General features: G+C 33.3%; 1 protein-coding gene across 1 annotated transcript in view; it reads left to right on the forward strand.

The window, feature by feature from the left end:
• Nucleotides 1-19,846, forward strand: part of btz (CASC3 exon junction complex subunit) — a 28,771-nt gene extending 8,925 nt beyond the window's left edge. Inside the window, exons 4-8 of the mRNA XM_072532924.1 lie at nucleotides 2,311-2,526; nucleotides 8,263-8,554; nucleotides 11,736-11,976; nucleotides 17,193-17,527; nucleotides 19,507-19,846. Of these exons, the coding sequence (XP_072389025.1) occupies nucleotides 2,311-2,526; nucleotides 8,263-8,554; nucleotides 11,736-11,976; nucleotides 17,193-17,527; nucleotides 19,507-19,722 (1,300 nt within the window). The 3' untranslated portion in view covers nucleotides 19,723-19,846. The remainder of the gene's footprint in view (nucleotides 1-2,310; nucleotides 2,527-8,262; nucleotides 8,555-11,735; nucleotides 11,977-17,192; nucleotides 17,528-19,506) is intronic.
• Nucleotides 19,847-24,437: the final 4,591 nt, after the last annotated feature.

Consider the following 24,437-nt stretch of genomic DNA (forward strand, 5'->3'; position numbering starts at 1 on the left):
CGCGGAAATTTTTCGGAACATTTTATTCGCCTCTACAAGGAGGAATTTTACCAGCTCAATAAATCATATAGCAATCTGCTGCTACATGCGAAATATATAAAACCCTAATAAGACCGGTACTCACATACGGCTCAGAAACCTGGACATGCACTAAAAAAAAGGCGTTGTTAGCCACCTTCGAAAGAAAAATCTTGCGACACATATATAAGGGCACAAAAGGAAACGGAATATGGCGAAGAAGATACAACTCTGAACTATACAAAATATACCAGGATGCGGATATTATAACATTCATTAAAATAGGACAGCTGCGTTGGATAGGACATCTAGAAAGAATGGAAGAAGGCGAAATACCAAACAAAATATTTAAACAGATGCCAGTATGAAAAATAACAAGAGGAAGACCGAAGCTGAGATACTTAGAACAAATAGAAAATGATATAACAACCTTAAAAATAAAAAACTGGAGAAAAAAAGCACGAAACAGATCAGAATGGAGAAGAATCCTGGAACAGGCCAAGACCCAAAAAGGGTTGTCGAGCCAGTGATGATGATGAATCTGCTGCTACATAAGAATCGTCTTCTTTGTGATTTAACATTCCTTAAAGCCTTCCGAGATCATAGAGTCATTCCCAAATTTCTAAAACTCAAACATCATACTTCTTCTTTTATCTCCCAAATCTTTCAAAGACCAGGTTTGCGCTTCTCCGTGAAGCTATTCATTCCACTAGACGAAAACTAGAAATAGCAATATTTTCAATATCTGGTCATCTATTTATTCTTTCAATGTACATCCTATATTATGGGACAGTTTCAACGGTATCAACACATAGACAGCCTTAAACACTTTCGAATCTAAGACTGAAACTCATAAGCGCAAATTAGCGCATTTAATTGCCGAACAAATTCCAAAAACAATAAGTTCGAAACCTACTACAGTGGTTCATAACTTTTCTGATACCCCTATTTCGACCATTGCCATTAAAGCTTTAGCCAAAGGTTTCAATTACTCTGTTACCCCAAGTCACGTTCCAATTGAGACAATCATCTGTCAAACTGAAGAAACCATCTCCAATTTAACTTCCGAAGATGCTGAAATAACTAGACAGGACATCGATAGAGTTGTTAGAAACTCAAAGCCTCCTACTCTGAACATTAGCCAATCCAAGAAAAGTCCTGAAAGAACTTTAGTCAAATCCAAATCTAGTCAATCTTCCCGCTGATAAAGGCAATACCACCTTCATCCTAAACACTTCTTCTTACAGTAATAAACTCTCAAATCTCATTAATTCTCCAGACTACAGACCAATTCCTAATAATCCAACAACCTATCTAGAGAAAACAACAAAAGTCATTATCAATAAAACCTCTCTTTCTGTTGACATCAAACAATCTCTAATTCTTCTTGAGAAGAATTAGAGATCGTGAAAAGTCTTCCAGAACACCTCGAATATATGACCTACCCAAAATTCACAAACCCGATATTCCTCTACGTCCCATTGTCAGTGCATACAACTGCCCTACACAACCATTGGCCAAGTAATTTGCCAAAACTTTACAACTTCTCGCCGAAAATGCTTCATCCTTTGACACAGATTTTCAAAACTATATGGTCGTCAAAAACCATGTTGGGACTGACGTTAAGAGATAGATAGGGTTCCAAATGGTACTATAAGAGCCAAATCATGAATTACAAATTCTGTGGAAAGTATAGCACATATGGAGTAGAACTAGGCCGGACACGCGGCAAGAAGGAATAACGCTAGGTTAACTAAATTATGCGGCGTCCTAGATTTTAGGAATGTAGAGGTATTGCTGATAATGATGGTCATCTGAAAAATACTCCCTAATATAGTGTGCCCTCTAGTATTTCCCCTTTGTGTTTAAACTGTGTGATCTTTGATTTTCGTTTTAATTGGTATCAAGGTCACACTATCAGTTCAATGAAATTTACCGCTAATGAAATTGACCAGCTGGGTGCTGCTTTGTTAAGCTGTTGCTTATATTTTTACATATTTTAAATTTGCAGTGTTAGTAATAAGTGCAGTAATAAATTTTTATTATGCTAAAATGACTAGAAAATTGTTGGATTTACTTTTATTTTATGTTTATGTAAATTGTGGTTATTATTTTATCGATACTTTTATGATGACAGATGAAACATCCATCGGGGCGTCTCATTTAAAAAATTGATAAGAGGCTTATCGAAAGATGTGACAAATTGTGTTAGATTATTTCTTTCATTACTTATATTATCAAAAAACATGCACAATACGGCACATTTCTAATGTTCCATATTTGTTTCATTAGCCGTGGTCCTAATAAGTATACACGTAACTGGGAAGATGAAGAGGCCTATACCAAACCACCTCTGGTAAGAAAAGAAAAGAAGAACTTAAACAGGAAGAACAAAGAAGACTTCCCTCCCTTAGTTAGAGACCCATCAGAAACCAATGAAGAAAGTTATGATTTAGGAATAACTGTAAAGGTTGATCAAGAGTCACAATTTAGGAAGGTAGAAACGAGGTAACTAGCATAGCTATTATTTTTCTAATTTATTTGTGGGTATAACAATTTAAAAAGTTAATTATGTGCTTCATACACAATTAATATCTATAATTAAAAATATTCAGAATTTATATGTCTGTAACAGTATATTAAAACTCACTCGACTGTAACGATAGTAGACTGCGCGTCAGAGAAAATCGTTCATCCATAAAATTTAGGAAATTATAACTTTTTAATGTTTTATATTGAGTGCAATGGAGCCGTTGGTTGCTTTTTATTTTTTAGTGGTGAAAACTAACCCTATTAGGAAAAATCGTATATTTGTAAATTAAAACGGGTAATTTAATCAAATCATCTTTTAATGAAGTGAATGAATGTCAATTAAGATTAAACGACATAATTTAAACTTACATAAAAATGCAAATTACTAAAATATGAGCATCATAATATCCTATAAAATTTATCTTGACAAAGGTGAAAGTAAGTTTAAAACATACATTGTAAATCAGGGTTGGCAAAAACCAAGGTTTTTTTAAAAAAACCAAAAAAACAGTTTTTTTGGTTTAAATCAGGTTTATTTGGTTTAAACCCGATTTATTTTCTAAATACTTGACTAAATGAATGAAATATTTTATAAAATAATAGTAATAAACAATGAAAACAATGATTAAGACAACTTTTATTTTTATTTACTTACATAAAAAAAATTAATATAACGAAAAAACCTCAAACGTAAAAATATTCAAAATAATTAAGATTGAAAACACAAAAATATAATTTATCTTCATTTTAAGTAGATGTATTAAACACTTTAAATAAAAAAAAACAATTTGGAGGTTTTTTTTGTACCCAACCTGTTTCTAAGTTTCGACTGCACTAGCCCAAAGGAAGAAAAAATTCTTTCAACGCCAACTGAAGACGCTTGGGCTGTGTTAAGGTGTTCAATAATATTAATAATAATAATAATGTCAATATTTTTGTGGCTTTTCCACCACTCAATCAGTGTCACAAAATGTTTTTGCAAAGGTACACTTTTTGCCAGAATCTTTACAATTATTGGTAAAACGTCAATTTCGGAAAACTTTTCTTTTGCGAAAGTTGGAGATTTTTCTTTTGGGTCAAGCAGATATGACAAAAAATGTGCTTCTGTCATTGCCATTTCATACCGACTTTAGAATTTTTTTATACACTCCTCATTGCCAATATTTCTTAACTTGTTTTCAAGCTCCTTCCATACACATACAGAATCACTAATTGTACATGTATTACTTTGTACTGTATCAAGAGCTACAGAAATGGATTTAAGTAGTAAAAGCAAGTCTTCTGCACTTCTTTTAATTCCTACATTCCCTACTTTAGCCTGTATATCTTTGTCTATGGTCTGCCTATTTTCTTCACAAATTTTAAGCAATGTTGGCCAAGCTTCAATATAAGATTCCAGACAATCGCACATTGTATTCCATCGAACTTCAATGGGTACAACAAATTTTAAATTTCCAGATTTGCGGTAACATGCATTTGCAAAATGATTATTACGAAAGTATTTAACAATACTAACTACGTGTTTAGTAATATTGGTATTGGACGATTGGCAGTCGTTAGTCAGAAGGTTTAAAATATGCGCAGAGCAGCCGTATGTAATAATATCAAGATCTAGGCGCTTCTCTAGTAGGAAACGCGTTTTCTTTACGTTAGCACCATTGTCTGTAACTACTGAGCGAACTTTGCATTTCAATTCGCCCCCACACTTCTTAATGCTATCATATGTAATTGAATCAAGGTAATCTGCAGTCTGAGCATGGCCTGACGTATCAAAAGTTTCCCATAAATAAACTTCACCAGATTTTGTGGTAACTGTAACACACACTATGGGATCGTTATGGACATTCGACGAACCATCAAAACCCAAGCAAACAACTTCATTTTGTATAAAATCGCGAATATTTTGCATTTCCCCAGCAAGTGTCCGGTTATATCTCTTCGACTAGGTGGCTTGTAACCAGGTCGAAGTTCTTCTATGAGACGAATAAACTGTGGATCATCAACATGTTTAAATGGCGAATTTGTAGCAAATGTATAACATGCTGTTTGCTTGTCGAGCCTCCTTTTGGTTTGTACTTGTTTTGATAAGAAAGGGTTCCACAGAACTTTCAGTTTTGCGTCTTTTTCAATTTTGAGCTACTAGTTGAGATGATTGGGGATTAGAAGAAGTACTTGGTCTGGACATCATTGCATCTCTGTCTTCAGTGCATGCACTATCGTTTCGCTCCGTTGAAACACAGGATGCAGAAGAGGAGAAAGAAGAAGCCCTGTCAGAAGTCACAGTTTCTTGAGTATCTAAAAACAAGAAATATTTTTTTTACGAAACAAAGTAGTTTTTAATAGGGCTAAAAGACACAAAAAATAAGGCATGAAAAGCTTCTAGTTCCTTATAAAAACTTATGTAATAGATTCGCAAATACAAAATACACAAAAATGGGGAGGAAAAATAGAAACAATTAATATTCAACTATAAATTTATAAATATGGTATTAAAAAACATAATCTGGGTTTTATTTCTTTTTGTCATGCTTCTGTCATCTTAAATTTTAAAAATGCAGGAATATCAAAATGTCTTGTTGTGATCACATTAAGTCAAATTTTAAATAACTGACATTGTTCAAAATTTGTACCAAGTGAAGAAATGGGCCAATATAAAAGCTAGATAATACGACGGTTCGTTTATAAAAATGTAAAAAATTGATATTGTTAATTATTAATTTCCCATGTTAATTTAATAATGTTCATTTAAATAGTATAGGAAGAAAGTATGAAAATACAGTGCAATTTAAGCATTTTTTCTTACCTTCAATGTCATTATCATTATCATTATTTCCAGAAGAACATGTAATTAAGTTATTCTTCATTCTTGATATCTGACCCTCTAAAGTTATCACACATTTTTTACACTTTTGCTCTTTCACCTTTTCTGCTGCTAAGTTTAATACTTTCAAAGGAATTCCAAGTCACGTCTTCGTCCACTTAAACCTGACATTTTCTCTTTTTTTCCCATTTAAAAATCACTACACAAGCGTTTATAAAAATAGTAAAATAAGTACTAAGTGCCAAGACTGCCAAGTCAAACTATAAACTATTATGCTGGAATCACAGAAAATCAACTTGGGAATCCCCTGAGCCACCTGATCGCCGCACCATCACTCACAGTGAACGATGCTATGGGGGGGGGGGGGGAACCACCTTGTTGAATAATAATAAAATACAATAGAGATATTCAAAAGAGATATCTATCAGGATCGGTCTTGAATTATTATATTTTTGTTGAGATAACAAAATGAAGAAAAATTTAAATACATATTACTAGTATAAAATTACAGTTTTAATTATTAGAATAATTTAAAATATATTAATTTAAAAATTTAATCGTCAAATTTGTATTTGTAGTTTGTTGAGCCGTAGTTTTCATTATTAGGATAATATCAACAACATAGAGAAAAAACCATGGTTTAAACCAAGGTTTAAACCATGTTGTTGTAAATTACTTTTGAAAATACAGAAACAAAACAATTGGTTTAATAGAAAATATTTTTTTAGAAATTGTGAATCGAGTTCTACAAAATATTGTCTAATACATAATTCACAATAATGTTCCCTCAATCTGACCTTAAAATTGAGAGAAATTGTCTTTTGAGACTCCATTTTCTATGATGATGTTATGAAAAACTCCTGTTCCTACTATTACATTCATATACACTGTCAAATTTAATCTCATTCTATTGTTAAAAATTGGAAATCATCGTTTCCATACCCTATATTGGCCCTTTCCACAACATTCCTAGTGCGAATGGGAGATTCATTATACAGATTATCTGCTTCTGTTCTAGCATCTTGTCTAGCTGAATCATAAAATATGATTTCAAACTGTAACCACACTGGACAACTATAAAAAATAGTACAAACTTAAAAAAGTCTCCAGCTTTCATGTACAGAACCCAACTATTTTGCAACAATATTTCTAATTTTTAAACTAGTCACTGCTTTTTTGGACATTTAATGAAAAAAATCTTTCCGAACGATATATTTCTACATTTGCACTTGCATAAGAATCAATTCGTATTAAAGTACAAATAACTGCAGCTATGCATCTTGGAAATCATAGAATGGTATAAAACTTTTCTTCAATTTGGACGATTTCATCATTTGTTTGATCTATTTTCAATTCTAGAAGCTGTTTCCCTGTATATACCCATATAGTCAGCTACTGTCATTTGCATTTTTCCAGAAGCAAAAAATAATAATATTCAAAATAACTGTTGGACTGGTGTAACAGCAGCTTCCCTAAAAATATGTGCTCATTACAGTATTTTCTCTATATACATTAGAACATTAATGTTGGTTGGTTTGACCTTTTAATGATTTTTATCCACCAATGGTAATGTCATGACAAATTTTATTATATCTTAATGATATTACTTACCTCTTTATTATGAAGTTTTATCAAAGGTTCGATCTGTTCAAATAAAGACATAATTGTATCTTGTCAAAGGAAACCTTTCAAAGAAATATAAATTCATCATTATTCTAAACAATTCATTCTTTCTTTATAAACTTTTGAGTGGCTTGTATATAAATTCATTTTTGGATTAATTGGAACTTGAAGAATACTGAAAGTTACGCTTAAAGTGGACTTTTAATTTATTTAATGTCACATTTAAATTGATTACGATATCAGGCGTTATTAAACAGACGATGTTATATTGTTATTAATTTGATGGGTGGACATTTTTGACTTTTGACATTTATGATGAATTTTGACGTTCGAGAATCGTTTCGAATCAAATTTTAGCCGTAGCGCTCGCCTCAGCATGTCACTATAGAGAAAAAAGTAAAATACAATACCAGTTTAGAAGCTTCGCTTCAAAAATTTAAAAAGTTCTAATAATTTTATAAAATACTGACACAAATCAAAATAATGCATTATTCTTTACAGTAATTATTGTATTATCTTATTGTGCTTTTGAAAAAGGACGGCTTATCCCAAAACGTATTGTGCAAAATGTCGAACCAACTTTTCGATTAACAATAATTAACCGTAACCGCACTTCTACCCATAGACATATAATACAAATAGACTGACTGCTGCCATACAATCACGTTCCCCCAGTGCGACAGAGAAAACTGACTCAAAGCAGTCCCTGCATCTCTTTCTAATGGGCCAGGTTTATTGACCACGTGACTTTCATTTTGGTCATTTAGGTCACGTCGTCGATAAACCCGTCCCATTAGACAGAAATGCAGAAACTGCTTTGCGTCTGTTTTCTCTGTTGCACTGGGGGAACGGTAATGTATTGCAGCGATCAGTCTATTTGTATTATATGTCTATACTTCTACCATGTGACGGCCATAGGTTAGACATAAACCATCATAGGCATAAACTAACTATGACGTTCTCGCATAAAAAAAATATAGAATATTTAAAATCTGTTTACTAACATAGTCCATTTTTTACTTTTTTGAGATATGAAAAGCTTCTTCCAAGGTAGCGATAGGCTGATTTGATGCCAACTTCAATTTGTAGTGTTGTTCAGAATCGAAGTGGTAATACACATTCTGCTTATTGTTTGCCTTTGAATTCAATCCTATTATGATAAGTGCAAATGTTAATACCACATAAATAAGAGGTGTACGAAAATATACGATGATGATTTTCTAAAGTTTTAGTTGATCCGTTTTTCCCATCACATATTTTCATTTCAGAAACGAGCCTCCTGTGGACAGGACATATCAACCACCCCGAGCTGAAAACTCCTTAAATAATTCTAGTTCTCAAGACAATTATAACAATAAGGGTAATCAATCTAGAGTAGGATCAGGTCGTATCAGTGGTAGTATAAAGGAATTCAATGAAGCTGAGTATAACGGATTTACCACAAAATCTAGGAATGCCAGAAATAGGAAGTCAACACCACAAAAGATATTGCCCGCTAAAAGTCGTTCCAAGGATGACTTTATTCAATCACAGAATTTTTATACTTCTAATAAAAATAACGTAAGTATTTAATTTGTCTTAAAACATTTTTTTGTTTTTTCATTGGCTTTTTCAGAAACTTCTGGTTGGCTGCACCTTCAAGATCATTATATTTGAATTATTGAGTTTTAATTGTCGAAGACGTCGAATTCAGTCGAAGACGTCTTACACCTACTGTATAAAAGCGACATACCAATCAATATTATACAAACCATCGAAAACATCTATTTCCATAATCGAATACAGGCACAGGCAAAGATAAAGGGAAAACTAACACAGTGTATACCAGTACAAAGCGGAGTCAGACAGGGTGACTCGTTAAGCGCACTTTTTTTAATATAATAATGGACGAAATAATACAAGCAGTACGTAAAGGTTATGGCTACAGAATGGGGAACAACGAAATCCAAATATTATGTTATGCAGACGACGCGTTGCATTAATCGGCGAGACAGAAGACGAGCTCCAAAGATTAACACACATCTTCAATAGAACAGCCAAGAAGTACAATATGATAATATCAGCAGAAAAAACCCAAATGTTGACAACATCTAAATACCCGCTACGATGTAAAATCGAAATTGGTGGGAAAATAATAAAGCAGGAGGCAAGGTTTAGATATCTAGGAATATATATAACTAGTTACGGAGATGTTGAAGAAAAGTACGACAACAAAGCAAGTAAAGCGGCAAGATCTCTTAATGACACAATCTGGAAGAACAAACACCTAAGACAAGACACAAAAACAAGAATCTATAAAGCAGCAATTAGACCTATATACCCGGGACGGGTATATTAAAATACACAAGACCTGACCCATCTAGAACGAGACGACTACTAGAAACAACAGAGATGAAAATACTGCGACGAATATCAGGGAAAAGTGTGTTGGATAGGGAGAGAAGCGAAAATATAAGAAGAGCACGCAATATAGTAGATATAAATGGATGGGTGACAAAACGGAAACAGGAAATAAGTCACCAAATGGCAGACCAAGAAAAATATGGTGCGACAATCTAAAGAATTAAGGAGGTTAATATTGAAGAAGGAACAGGCTTTAAAGCCTACATACAAGAAGGAAGAAGAAGAAGAAGAAGAGTTTTAATTGGTTGCTATGGTATTGATCATATCATAAGATTTGTTGATCATAGGATTTCCGAAATGGAAATTGAAACTCAATAAACGTACTTTAACCTTTAATTGTGGCTTATTCCCATTTAAATAGTAATTACTTTAACATGCCACAAGAAAATAGCTTCAGAACAGTGTTGATCTGTAATCTAAATATATTAGTAAACATGGCTGTTGTTGGTTTCTTGGTGTATAGCTCGATTCATACAGAAAACATTTCGGATTGTTAAATTCCGCTTGTAGCAAAATATATGTTGAATGTTCCTTGTTCCAAGTCATAACCCTATTTTTGTGACCTATATGGGTTTATATTCTATCAATAGGGTGCTAACCTGACTGTAACTGTAGAAATGTAGCATAAGTTTTACGGTCTACAATATGTTACTTTCTAAGAACTCAAGGAACAGAGGTGAACGAACTAATAGACTCCAAACGTATAAAAAAGGAGTCCAAGTCGTACATATTTAGGGATTCTACAGTATTCACTGCCTTCCCTCGCTCAACCGTTTCCATCTCTCTCTGTTGTTCCATTCTCCATCGTTTAGGCCTCTCTTACTCATGGCGTCGTCTACTTCGTTCCTCCAGGATTTTCGCGGTCGTCCTCTTTTCCTCCTTCCTATGGGGCTCCATTCGGTTATTCTCTTTATCCATCTGCTGTCGCTAGTTCTTCTTACGTGTCCATACCACTTTAGTCTTTTTTGTTCTACATATGTTAGTATGTCTGTTTCTATTGATGTTCTTTGCTTTATTTCGTCATTACTTCTCCTATCCATTCTTGTTACTCTGCAGCATCTCCGCAGGCATTCCATCTCTGTTGCTACTATCTTACTTCGTAAGTATGTCATATATGTCATAATACTCCGCACTAATGTTTTATAAATCTGCGTTTTTGTCTTCATATTTAGGTGTCTATCCCACCATACTGAGTTAAGTTGTCGGATTGCTGTTCTTGTTTGTCCTAATCTTTGTGTAATTTCTTCTTCTGTTGTTGCCTTTTTCGTGATTATAAACCCCAGGTATTTGAATTTATCCTTTCCTTTTATTGTTACGTTGTCATCAATCTGTAGATCTTCTATGTCTTCTTCACTTGTAGATAGGTACTCTGTTTTCGCGAGGTTAATATCTAGGCCAGCCTTGGTATATTCTTCTTGTAGTTTCTTCATCATGTAGCTGAGGTCGTCTTGGTCTTGTGCAATCACTACTTGATCGTCTGCAAAGCTTAACGTATATAGGTATTCGTTCCGTACCGGTACTCCCATGCCTTCACATTTTCTTTTCCATGTAGTCAAGGCTTTCTCTAAGTATATTTTGAATAGGGTTGGAGATGTGGAACAACCCTGCAGGAGTCCTTTTGTTGTGGTGAAGTCTCCTATGATTCTTGTTCCGATTTTCCACAAATGCCACTTTTCCCATTTTTAAATAGAGAGATATACATAGAGAAAAAATAGAGATATACATTTTCCACAAAATGTATATCTCTATTTTTTGCTTTTTTCTTTTCCAACAGTTGTTCCAGTGTGTATATGTGGTCTATGCATGATCTTCCTGCCATGAAGCCTGCCTGATCCTCACCGATTTTGCCTTTTATCGCTTGCTCTATCTTTTCTCGCAGTATCTTCCCATATAATCTTCCTATTGATGATATTACGCTTATTCCTCTGTAGTTTTCGCATCGTTTTCTATCTCCTTTCTTAAATATAGATGTCATATATGCCTCCGTCCATTCCTTTAGGAGCTGTTCTCCATTTATGGCTTTCTGAAATATCCATTGTATCATTCGGTGTAATTTTTTTGATCCGTATTTTATAAGCTCAGGTGAGATGGCTCCGGATCCCGGTGCTTTCTTATTTTTGATTGCTTTTATGGCCGTTCTCATTTCCCTATCTGTTATTTCTATAAGCAACATCATACCAAAGAATATAGACATAATCTTACCTACCTCTAGTTAGTTCTACTTGTAGTACTTTCCTAATTGCGTTTTCTATATTACATTTTTTTTATTTGATTTTTGCGTATTCCGATACTTGTTCTACATTTTCTCCGTTTAGTTATTATAATATTATTTTTTTAGGATTTAGAAAAAGACATGAGTAAACTGAATATTGATGAAGGTAACGGAAATAAGTCTGGTACTAGTAAGAGTAGTTTTAATAATAATGCGAATAATCAACGGCAGAGTAGTGTACCACCAAGATTACAAGCTGAACAGAAAGGATCCAAAAGATATAGTTCAATCCGACAGAAGAGTTTGCCAGAAACTAATACGCCACCGCTTACAAATTTCCAACACCCACCTACATTTTATGCTAGTGGTAAGATTTTTCCTTTCTTTATTTTATTTAAGTACTAACTGACTTAAGTACCGCCTTAAAATAAAATAATGTGTCAAAGTTCAATAACTAAAATTTAGCAGAGATAACCAAACAAAAATGCTCAAAAAATTCTGTACGAAAAAAGTTAAGTCAATGTAATGCTTTTCGATAAACAATATTTTTGGTATTTTTTTGATGTTTGTAAATACTCTTGCTGTTCATGTGTGAAACATGGAAACTCCAAGTGGATTCTGCAAACTTCCAACGATTGGCCTTGTGATTTGTAGATCCTTAAAATCAAACGGTAAGTCCGTTGGAATCATCGTTATATGCGGGATCAAAACATCCTCTCCTTTGTATTTTCCTTTGATGATCGTTGTGTCTCCTGACATTCTTTAGCTTTTCACAATCAGTCTCCTTCCATTGTACAGTCGAAGTTGTTTAATGTTACGTAGCATACTGACAGCTGAACCTACGTTTAATTATAAATTGAGGTGATGTGATATTCCCGGCAATTCCATTGAATGAAACTGGGGGTTTTTGCTGTCTGTTTCTTACATTACTATTGATGCATATTTTCATTGGACTATATGCTCAATATACCAGGCATGTTTGCCTGGTTTTTTTTTCTATGATTTATGCTTATTTATCCTAACATTTAGTGATCTTGAAGTTTCTCCCACATAAAAATTGTTGCATTCACAAGGTTTTTTATAAATGCAGTTCTTTGATCTCTCCTGTTTATTCATTTTTTTTTTATTTGAAACTGCTTCAACCACAAGGGTTATTTAGCAATGGTCGATTTTACAGATAACATAAATATAAAAAAATCAAAGAATCCAATTAGATTTTGTTAATTAGTCCCGAGGAAACCAAAAAAAGTATGGTACGATTGTGGTCACTATGTTCACTTAGAATGTCTTTTATTTTTGTAGGTAACTTAGAGCGGACACTCCACTAATAAGTGATGTACTGTTAGTTCACATCATACGCGTAAAACAAAGGTTTGAGTTGCTTGTGTAGTAGGAAATCATGTGTGATCTTAGTGTGTCCTAATCGTAGTCTGGAGATGAAGTTGTTAAGATTGTGACACGAATTTCCTTTGAAATGTGTTTCTTGCAAACATAGGATGGATGGATGAAACTTATTTATAAGAATTTTAACATCTTCTAAATGGTTATGGTACCCATTTAGGTCCTATTGAATAATAGAATTGAAAATAATTTAATTAATAAGTCTCCGGGGAGGAATCGCTAGGATCATCGGTAGAAATATTACTTAAAATTTGTTCTGTAATTTTGTTTATAATTCTAGAACAACGGGATTTAAGATGTCTTGAACTTAACATAGGGTGTATTTTCTTTAGAAAGTCTATCAATCCTTCGATATCCTCCGAGTAAGTTCTGGCGACACTGAGAGAATCTGAAGAACCATGCGCATTTCAAAAAAGTCAATAAGTTCTTCCTGTGTTAAGTATCCATTGTTGGAGTTTTCTTTGAAGATTTGTCTGGTGCATTTGGTAAGTGGATAATTTGGACAATTATCCAAGGAAAGATTCAGGGCAAACAAAGCGTGGGGAGACGACGTATATCTTGGCTGCGCAATTTAAGAGACTGGTTCCAGTGCACATCTAACCAATTATTTAGAGCAACAGCTTCAAAGATACGAATAGCAATGATGATTGCCAAACTCCGTAGCGGAGAGGGCACTTGAAGAAGAAGATTTGGTAAGATCTTCTACTAGGTTTCTGTTGTTTTCTTGTTTTGAATTTTTGGTTTTTTGCTTCGTGGCTTCGGTTCAGTGAAGGCATTTTCGTTATCTCTTATTGGGGGGGGGGGGGTATATTATTTCAGATACGTTTCGTTTAGGCTGCTGGGATGAGGATGTATCTTGATCTAAGGTATCCATTTGAGTCTCATTGGGTAGGTCGCAATTTAATCAGAGTATGCTTATTTGATTGAGAGGTAATGATTTTTCTAGGCGTTTCAGCCTCAGTAAAGAGAGGATTATGTAGAGAAATTTATTGACAAAGGAGCTGATTGTTGTACTGTAGTTTCAGTCTCGCTAGAAGAGGATTGTGTAAAAGAAATTGTTGAAAGGGAAGCTGATTGGTGTACTTCCTGTAGAGCGTTTAGATGAACAGTATTTTGGGTGTTGTTTGAAGGAGTCTGATTATTTTTATTAGGACATTGAGATGCAAAATGTCCTTGCTGTTTGCATAAGTAGCAAGATTGCTTTTCGATGGAAAAGAAAATTCAATAGTTGTTATTCTCATGGTTAATTACATAGAATCGAGTAATTTGTCTAAGTTAGTTGGCGCTATAAAAGTGTATCGTCGGAAACTCAAGATATGCTTGAATGCTGGATTTGAAGTCCCTATCCTGAGAAAGTCAATTGGAGTTAATAGATGTTTACCCAAGTTTTTCAGTTGTTCTTCTATAATGCTGTGCGGAATACTTGGACATACGTTGGAAATAATCAATCATTCATTTGGAGTTATTAGTCTTCGGACCTGAATACGTTCTTGATTAATTACTACAATCCCATTGTCGTTTGCTAGAAACTCATTGACTGTTTGTTCACTGGTAAAGAAGATACAAATACGATCGTTTATAATTTTAGAAATAGAATGTATTTTTTTGGGATCCACTTTACAAGTTACTGCATTAAGGTAAACTTCAATGTTAGAGTTTGGAAGTGAGTGAAGGACTGGTAATTAACCTCACGCCAAATCGGCGAAATAGTTGTTTGCTCTTGATTTGTTATAGATGAAATGAGAAAATCAAACTTACAGTTTTTAATCCAGAAGAAGTAACACTTTTGCAGTGCACCTTTGTTTAAATTTTAGATATAAACAAAATTCAACAATTCAATTCAATAAGCAAACTAACAAGCTAATATTAAATATCAATTTATCGCTAATTGCTAATATGTTTACTGTTCGGAGATTCGAACGAGAATCCCTCTCCTGTTTATTGATGGAGTTGATTTTGGAAATTAGACCTCAGTTGTTAGATTTTCAGATTGGAAATTGAAACCTCAAACAAGTAAAAAATTTAATTGTCATTACAGTCAATTATGGTTTAATTCCATATAAAATAATATTGAACATATTGTTCTTCTTCTTTTTCTTCGTCTAGCCATTCACGTCCACATCTGAATATAAGCCTCTTTCAAGTCTTCCTTTCCATTGTTTTTTATTTTACGCTACTTGTAGCCAATTTTTCCCGGCAGTCCTTTTCAGATCATCTGTCCATCTCATAGGAGGTCTGCCTCTGGGTCTTTTGTGTTGGTATGGTCTCCAGGTTAAAGTTGATCTGTGCCATTTGTTTAGATCGCTCCTAGCTACATGTCCAGCGTATTCCCATTTCAATTTTAATGATTTTTGCACCACATCGGTGACTTTGGTTTTCTGTCTTATCCATGTGTTTGTTTTCTTGTCCTTAAGTGATATACCTAGCTTTGCTCTTTCCATCGCGTGTTGAGTGACTAAGTATATTCATATTCTTTTTTGTGATTGTCCATGTTTGTGCCGCATAAATTAATATCGGAATAATGCATGCATCAAAAACTTTAGATCTAAGATGTAATTGAATTTGTTGATTTCTGAGTATATAGTTCAGTTTACCGAATGCTGCCCAAGCTAACTTTCTTCTTCTTTTTATTTCTTCAGTTTGAAAATCCCTATTTAGTATTATTTTTTGTCCTAAGTATATATATTCTTCAACTTTTTCTATAACTTTATCGTTTATTATTGTCACGGTGTCTTCGGAGTGCATGACTTTTGTTTTGTTTAAATTCATTTTCAGTCCTATTTTAGAAGATTCGGTATGTAGTTCTAAAAGCATGGTTTGCATTTCTTGTAGGTCAGTAGCTATCAGGATTATGTCATCTGCTAATCGTAGATTACTGAGGTAGCGGCCATTGATGTTTATTCCCTTATATTTCCAATTTAGGTTTTTAAAAACGTCCTCCAAAACTAAGGTGAACAGTTTGGGTGATAAAGTATCTCCCTGTTTGACTCCTCTGTTTAATGGTACAGGGTTCGTGTGTTCATTTTCATTTAGCTAGTATGTAGCTGTAGCTTGGTTCATAGTTTCTTTAATTAAGTTAATATATCTGCTGTCTATTCTACAATTTTGCATTGCGTTTATTACACATAGTACATATTGTTTATTACAGTCGCATAACATATTGTTATGTGACTGTAATTACCGTCCTCAAATGCACGAAGGGGAGCTCTTTTTATCTCGAAAATTCTACCTGACATTCTGATCTCTAGAACAGATGTGCGTGTATAAAAACAGCTGCTGCATCTTTTGATTTCATTTTTTTAAGTGGTCAGAACAGTCAAGAATCGCAAACTGGAATATTTTATAATTATAATACTTTATAAAATTGTGTATAACAGAGAGATATAATATACTTCATTTAATAATACAAGGCAAGGTAGATGAAAGAAGAGGGCCAGGTCGAAGACGAACGTCATGGCTTAAAAACCTGAGGGAATGGTTTAACAGATCCTCTGCCTCCCTTTTCTGAGCTGCTGTTAACAAAATTAGTATAGCCAATTTGATAGCCAACGCACGATAATCGAGCAGGTCGCAAGAAGAAGAGAGTTTTTTGTAGTTAAGTGAGTTAATTTAGTTAAACTACGTTTACTTCACTTAATTCCTGAACCCACAGAAAAACGTAACAATATTTACAGTTACAAAACTTCCTGCGATCTTTTATTGCTTTATTTATATGCTGCTAATATCCTATCTAGTACCAATGGTATTATTAAGGCCAACAAAACCGAGAAGGTTTGAGTTGATTCGAAAAGTAGGATTATTTTTGTACAGAAAAGGTTCAGTTTTCGTTAATATTCTATTTGTTCTATTTACTAAGTTGAATCACTTGGATTAAATTGATCAGTAGTGTGGTTCCGTATGGCCTGCTATGGATATGGTTTCATGAGGTATATCATGGAATGTGTTGATCGATCGAAAAACAAACACCGAGTTCGTAAATGGCCTTATGATGTCTCAGTTGTACAATCTAAAGAAGAAGCCAAATCCCCATCCAGTGAAATTATTCCAATTTGCTGTATTTTAGTTTAAGTTTAAGTAAAAAAAATGTTCTAGTAAACAAATTTAAAAGTTGAGTAGTTTGTTGAAACTACTCAAACAAGTTTAAACAAGTTTGTTATGTATACTTATAAACTTATTTTTTAGAATACAATCAACAGTCCGTCCCATCTCCAACTCAGCCGATTATCCATCAAAACGCCCCAATATTATCATCTACATCTCAAGTAGCTCACGTTTCGTCTCTTCAACCTGCAGCTTTGCCACAACAAGTTCCTGTAACAGCTGCTCCTCTGCTGCAAGCTGCAACTTTTGCGCCCCAAGCTTACGCTCCGCCTCCAGCTGCCTTCATTCAACCGGGGCCTGTAACAGGTCCACCTTTTATACCAGGACCGCCGAATACACAACTTATAAATTTTGTGCAAAGTCAGCCGACTTTTCCACCAAACTTTCAGGGATATCAGCAACCATTTAATAATGTGGTAAGTTTAACATTACTTTATCTTCTAATGTTAAATAATGTTGGTTGTATATAGCCGATGAGATTAAGTACTGCACTATCGATTTTTCGTCAAATCAGATCTTTATAAAATTAATAAAATAAAATAAAATCGAATCGTATCGAATCCAATAAAATAAATTAATTAAATTAAAAACTATCGCTCCGTGCATAGACGATAAGAAAGTTTTACGAGTCCCTTCCCATATCTGTTGGCCCAACGTTAGATTGATAAGAAAATTACATTTTAGAGAACAAAAATAAAAGGACAGCGAAAATTTTAGAAGTTTTAATTCATCGAACAACATTTTTTAATTTCCTAATTATAAAAAAATATTTTATAACGTAATGAAAACTATTGATTAAACAAAATAATAATAAATTTTAAAAAACGCATATACTATGTAATATTACCAAAAAAAAATGTGAAAGTTTACTACGGAGTTACGTCCCCTTTATTTTTAATGACATCCACAATTCTTCGAGGCATAGTTTTTACCAAGTTCTGACAAAATTCTAATGAAAACGAATCCCATATTTCTTGCAATTTTTCCTTCAATTTGTTGACGGACCTGGCAGGATGTTTTCTTAAACCTTTCTTCACTTCGCGCCACAAAGTCTCTATCGGGGATAAGTCAGGACTGTTATAAACCCATTCCAGAAGTGGTATGCCATGCGTCGTCCAATCTACGCCGGCCTGTTGGAAGACAAAATCTTCCGCTGATGTTAAAGTGTGTTCCATAATCGGTAAAAGAGATTCTTCTAAAATATTAAAATATTTGTCCATGTTTACAATCCCATCGATAAAATGTAACTTTCCCACACCTTTAGACGACATGCTGGCCCAAATCATGACAGATACAGAAAATTTGCCTTTTTTCTTCAGATAGTCGGGGTGGAAAGCTTCATTTTTCCTGCGAATCACGCGAGTCCTACTGTCTCTAACACACACTTCAAATCTGGACTCATCACTCCATTGTATTTAATCCCATTGCGACTGAGTCCAATCTTTATGCTCTTTTAACCATCTTAGTCTATTTTTCTTTTGTTGTTATGTTAAAAGTGACTTTTCCTTAGCCTAAAATAAAATGAAATTTATTAAAAACAATTCGTACTAATTTTTTCAACTATAAAACTTACTTTGTACGTATAAATCCTAATTTGTGGGCCTCTCGGTGACATGTTGATCTCCGTTAAAACGTGTCTCCATAAAACGCTAACTCCATATAATGTGCTCGTCGATTTTTCACTATAATGCGTCTTAATGCCCTTCGATCTGCTTCGGTGATTTTACTTTTTCGTACATTTCTAGGTTTGTGACGACCGAACCTGTAGTTTTGTATCTTCTGACTATATTTCTTACACTATGGCGTGACAATTGCAACATATTCGCGATTTCCGAATTGGATTTTCCAGAATTAAAAAATCTAATAATGATTGATTTTCATCAAATCGTCGTCATCAAAATGTCGATGACAAATTTTCTAATCGATAACTTTACCTCGACCCATTGCACAATCCACAAACAGCAAAAAGCTTTACAATACTACAAAATATATTTGACATTAACTAACAATATTATTGTTTTGATTTCATTTTTCCATAGCTACCTCTGGATTTAACGTAATTATGAAAAAATCAATGCATGTTGACATAAGTGAATGCATAGCTAGGATTTAGTGAAATTTTTTTTATTGTTCAAAAAAAAAACCATAAGGTTAATGTTTTTAATAAATATTAATAAAAATACCATATCAATTAATATGGGAACTTATAAAAACATGCAGAGTATAATTTGTTTATGGTAATCTACTTAAACTGCAAATTCCATAGGTGGGCCAACTGATATGAGAAGGTACTCATATAGGGTATTCAATATTTGCTTCGTTGCAAAACGTATCTGCTGTGCATTCATTTCTTGTGCTTCCAGCCGTGTACGTAAATGTTATATATATTTTCTAGACTCCCACAACCGAATTATATCAACCACAAGGAGGTATAACTTATTACTCGGCCGATCAACAACTTGCTCAACGACAAGTTCATCTAAAGCGTCCGAAAGCAGCTATTCCAATAGTGGCCCCACCATCGTACGATAAAAAGGAAGACAATGGAAATGATCAACAAGAGAGTGGTAATGCCCAAATTGAAAATGATAGCGTCGTAGAGGTTCAATGACAAAGAGGATATTATCGTTAATATATTTTATTTTCGGTTTATATATTTTTAGTTTCGCTCTTTTATACGAGGTGTGTTTAATTTTGGAGATTGATGATGAAGAAATCGTAGATTTTAAAATTTTCTTTTGGTCTTGCGAAACTATAGAATATACATATTTATAAAAAAGTATACAATTAATTCTTAGATTTAAAGCAAACACTTATGTAATATATATATATATATATATATATATATATATATATATATATATATATATATATATGCTTACCCATTACCGATTACCGAGTCTATTGCTTCTGTCACCTATCACATTTTCCTTATAGCAGGATATCTACACCTTTTTATTTAGCTACTTTCTGCGAATTGTCAGTTGATCGATAGTAAATTCTCTGAGCGATTAAGGTAAGTTGAATGTAAAACTGTGCTATGCCCTGTCGATTAAATCAGATGGTTGGCATGTTTCCATTAGAGTTTATAACTGGGCTTTCCTATATTTATGGTTCTGTAGCTTGACACCTACACAGTATATCCGTCTTTAATAGTTAATTTAGAGGGAAATATTTCTTTGTCTATTAAAAGCCGCGCCTGAAATGTGAGCATTCAACTCTGTGGGGTCTATATTAATGATAATTGGTGTGTAATCGTAAACGGTTGTTTTCCTGGTTTATAGGCCCTAGTCTGTAACTATTTCTTCCCTAAGTTTAACTAGAGCTGCTGTAGACAATATCATACTTAGTCGGTATTGCAGTTTTTCGTTCATTTATGGAAATATTTCGAATTTCATAGCGCTTAGCTCCATATCCTACATATTCTTAAAATATTATTAGCTTCTTTGAAAGATAAAACCACTAAATTTTCTTTTGAAGAGACATAAGCGCTTATTAAAACACGACTTTAATATTCAGGTATGTTCAGAAAAGTATCAGAATCCAAAAACACTTGATCAACTTTAATCGTAAAAAATAGTGTCTGCATCTAAACAGGATATGTATCTGAGCACTACAAAATACGAAATCTCTCCCCAGTCATCGCCTATAAACAAGAAAATAACGTATCTGTTGTGAAAGCCTACTTTCCTTGATAATTACTATATTCCCTATATTGGAAATACATTTTGGCTATAGAGTATCGACTAATATTTCCATACATGTTTTAATGGTTCTAGTAATACTAGTAGTTCACCGATTATTGACTATTGGTGACAATAACATAAAGTTAAAGTAAATCACACTTATTGAAGACATACTTTAGTTTATCGTAAATTGTAGAAATTGTACATTAATATCAATAAAGTTACAAATAAATTAGTATCTTTTGCGTAACAAGCAAACTGTTTTATATTTGATATATGACGTATGAAGTTTTTTTGTAAAGGAATCGAATACGGTTCTCTTTTCAGTCATACTACTAACAGAAAGAGAAAGTTCATTCATTAATACGAGAAAGGTCTGATAAGTACTTAGCCTTTAGTGTCAAAATAACCGAGTTAGTCTATTTAATAGCGGAATTATCAATGTCCTGACATTATAGTCAAAATGTGTTTACACTGCAAAATAAATACACAACAGATGAATCAACAGCTGAATCAGGAGCTAAATCAATGATTGCTGCAACGAAGCAAATATTTGCATTTTACAAGCGTTAAAAGAAATAAAAATTCTGCCAAAGTTAGAACTGGAATACAAAGTAAACGCTTAACTTGCCTGGTATGGAACAGAAATTATAACACAGCCCAACAAAATTGGTCCTTGAAAATTAACGAATTTTAAATATTTTTGGTGCTCTGATTTCAAAAATGTCTTCTTTTTTAACAGTAGTTTTTTTTTTGGAATCGATTGTATAATTTTAACTTCGCTTGAAAAGATATACACAAAGGTACCTGGAAATCACCAAACGGACTTACAGTAAATATGGATAGATAGCTTCTTCCACTTTTATCGAATTAAACAATATTTATCAAAAGCCATATATCGCTTCGTGGTAAAAGTCCTAACGATAGCTAAACGATACTATAAACGTAGGTGATCACGCTCATGACTCATTTCATTTTTTATTTGCTGGACTATACGCGATAGTAAATTTCTTTTGCAATAGTGGCGCCATCTGGCGGTAAGGCTAAGTACTTATCGGAAACTTATAGCTGTTGCAAAAATTATCATACTGAATCGGTATTTTCAACTGACCTCCATATACTACTTGACGCAGGTTCTCATTTTACAATTATTATTATTATTATTATTATTTATTTATTAAAGCGATAACCCTAATAACAGTAAAAAATACAATAAATAAAAAATCAGTTATGTTTCATGAATCATAAATCTAAATAGAAATAAACTTATGAAAGAACAACTAAATCTGGAATAAAATAGCAAATCTCAAACGTTAACAGACATTTCAGTAAAATACATACCAAGTGACCAAACTACACAACAATAAGCTTCCTAGTACTCCATTTGTATAAATGATCAAGAGGACCTTATAAAGACAGTTGATCCCTAAAATCATTTTTTAAGAACGTCGAGCAGTGCAAATATCTTTCTAATAGGCAAAAAAATGTCTATTTTCAACTTGTTTATGTCCCATGGTTTTGACATATGATTTACCATGGATTTACAGACTGAAAATTTCGTGCCCCTTTTCATGAAGCCTAAAAACAGTCCGGCTGCAGCTTTCTTCTTAAATGAATGGAGTATGTTATTGTCAACCGCAAGTGTATAGACAAAACTGCAGATCTTTTTAATAAGCCTCTTATCCACCAGATATTTTTAACTCATCTGGTATATTTCTTTGCTCTTAACAAGGCGGAAGAAAGACGCTTTTTTTCTTCCTCTTATTTTGTTCTCTCGCAAATCTAGATTTTGTCTAAATATTTTGATAATTTTTTATGTCGGATCATATCGAAAGGCTTCCCGTAATCTATAAAACAAGCTTACACAAACAAAAACATCCAGGCATAATTTTTATTAACACTTTCTAGTTGAGGAAAGCCTAATAACCTCTTAGCCAACTTATTCCCACAACGTGCTTCTATAGATTTAGCAGCATATTTTGTTTCTTTTCCTTGTCTTCCTCCTTTCTGGGCATATTTAAAAAATTATTTTTACGCCGGGCAATGTGAAATATAGATTATTCCATAGTAACCTATAAGTCATCTTAAAAAGAAGGCTTTAAACTGATTGAATAAAAAGTGAGGTCTGAAAACTACTACAATTTAACAAACTATAATTCTTTTATAATAAATTATTCTTAACATCAACATTCAAGAAAAAATATGTAAAAAATTCTTCTGTCTTTCAGACACAGAAATGCTGGTCTATTATACTCTAGTGATTTGTCAGTAATTTGCTTTATGACGAATATTGCATCTGTACACGATCTTCCACTACGGAACCGCTGTTGTTCATCTGATATAAAAACTTTTACATCAGGTGCACAATAAAGCTGCATCATTTCTTGAAAATCACAAAACAAATTTTGTTCTGTAGAACGATTACAGCAAGCGGTTACTTCTAACTTAACAGATACCTGTGAGTCCTTGAACAGTCCCTGGTATTTCCTCATTGAATAGTCCATGGTGATAGCAGTACCACAATACTGCCCCCTCCCCCTCAATCTAGTACTTAAAGTAATATCAATCAAATTAATTATTATGATTGTGGTTGGGAATACTGGGGGATTCCCTACTGCGTATTGCTGAATATATGCTGGTGGAATACAGTATGACAAACACATACTAGTTTGTATCAGAGCAACACTCAGCTAGCATATTAAAACGAGAAAAATTAGAATATGATAACATTAAACACAATATGCCATGTTTTCTCTTAATATGATTGGCTGCCCTCTATAGTGAAAAATATGCGCTTGATCATTTCTAAATTCTAAACTATTAGCTTTGCATTTTTGTCTATTAATGTAATATAGCAAATCTTATTTTTTATCAATTATACTATCATTGTATGTAAACGTAAAAGTAGTGAAAAATATTGCCGCAATTGTAAGATGACAAAACTAGTCTGGCATATTGAGCTTCAACACATTGCTGACAATAGACTTGAATATATTCTTTTGGTATTTACACACTATGGTTTCAGTGCAAATAATTGTCAAGTGTAAAAGAGATGATCACTCTCACAGAAGTTTATCAAGTTATATGAAGTAATATATAGTTGCCTTATAACAATGTCTTATGTGTTTTTTAGTTTCTTCAAAACTTGAAATGTGAACTGCGTTACTTTTAATTCTGGCTACAAGTCGTCATCATTTTTTGTCTATCTGTTGCAATTTTGGATACATTAATCCCCGGGCGAATTAGGAACACACGCTAACTACAAATATGAACATATGAGTTCAAATGGTTCAAATACAAAGAGGCAAGTTGCGAAGAACGTGTGAGTCCTTCCTTTTAATGCATGCAATGTTGCGCACTCTTTAATGGTCCTATAACTTGATATTCGTGTTCACATAATTATATTGAACAGATGAGGAAAAATATTTTCTCGAGAAACGTAGATGCTTGTTGGAAAGGTTACTAAGTTAAGTTAATAAGGTTCATTCTAAAAAGGCTGTTCTCTTACGTAGTACGTGAATATTGTTGATGTTGTCTATAGATTTCTGTCACGGAATAAAAATTTTATTATCGTTTTGCATATCCTTCTTTCGTAATAATTTACACAAACAAATATTTGCTCTGATATAAATTCTAAAAA

The sequence above is a fragment of the Diabrotica undecimpunctata genome, chromosome 5 (assembly GCF_040954645.1).
Source record: "Diabrotica undecimpunctata isolate CICGRU chromosome 5, icDiaUnde3, whole genome shotgun sequence".
Classification (NCBI taxonomy): Eukaryota; Metazoa; Arthropoda; class Insecta; order Coleoptera; family Chrysomelidae; genus Diabrotica; species Diabrotica undecimpunctata.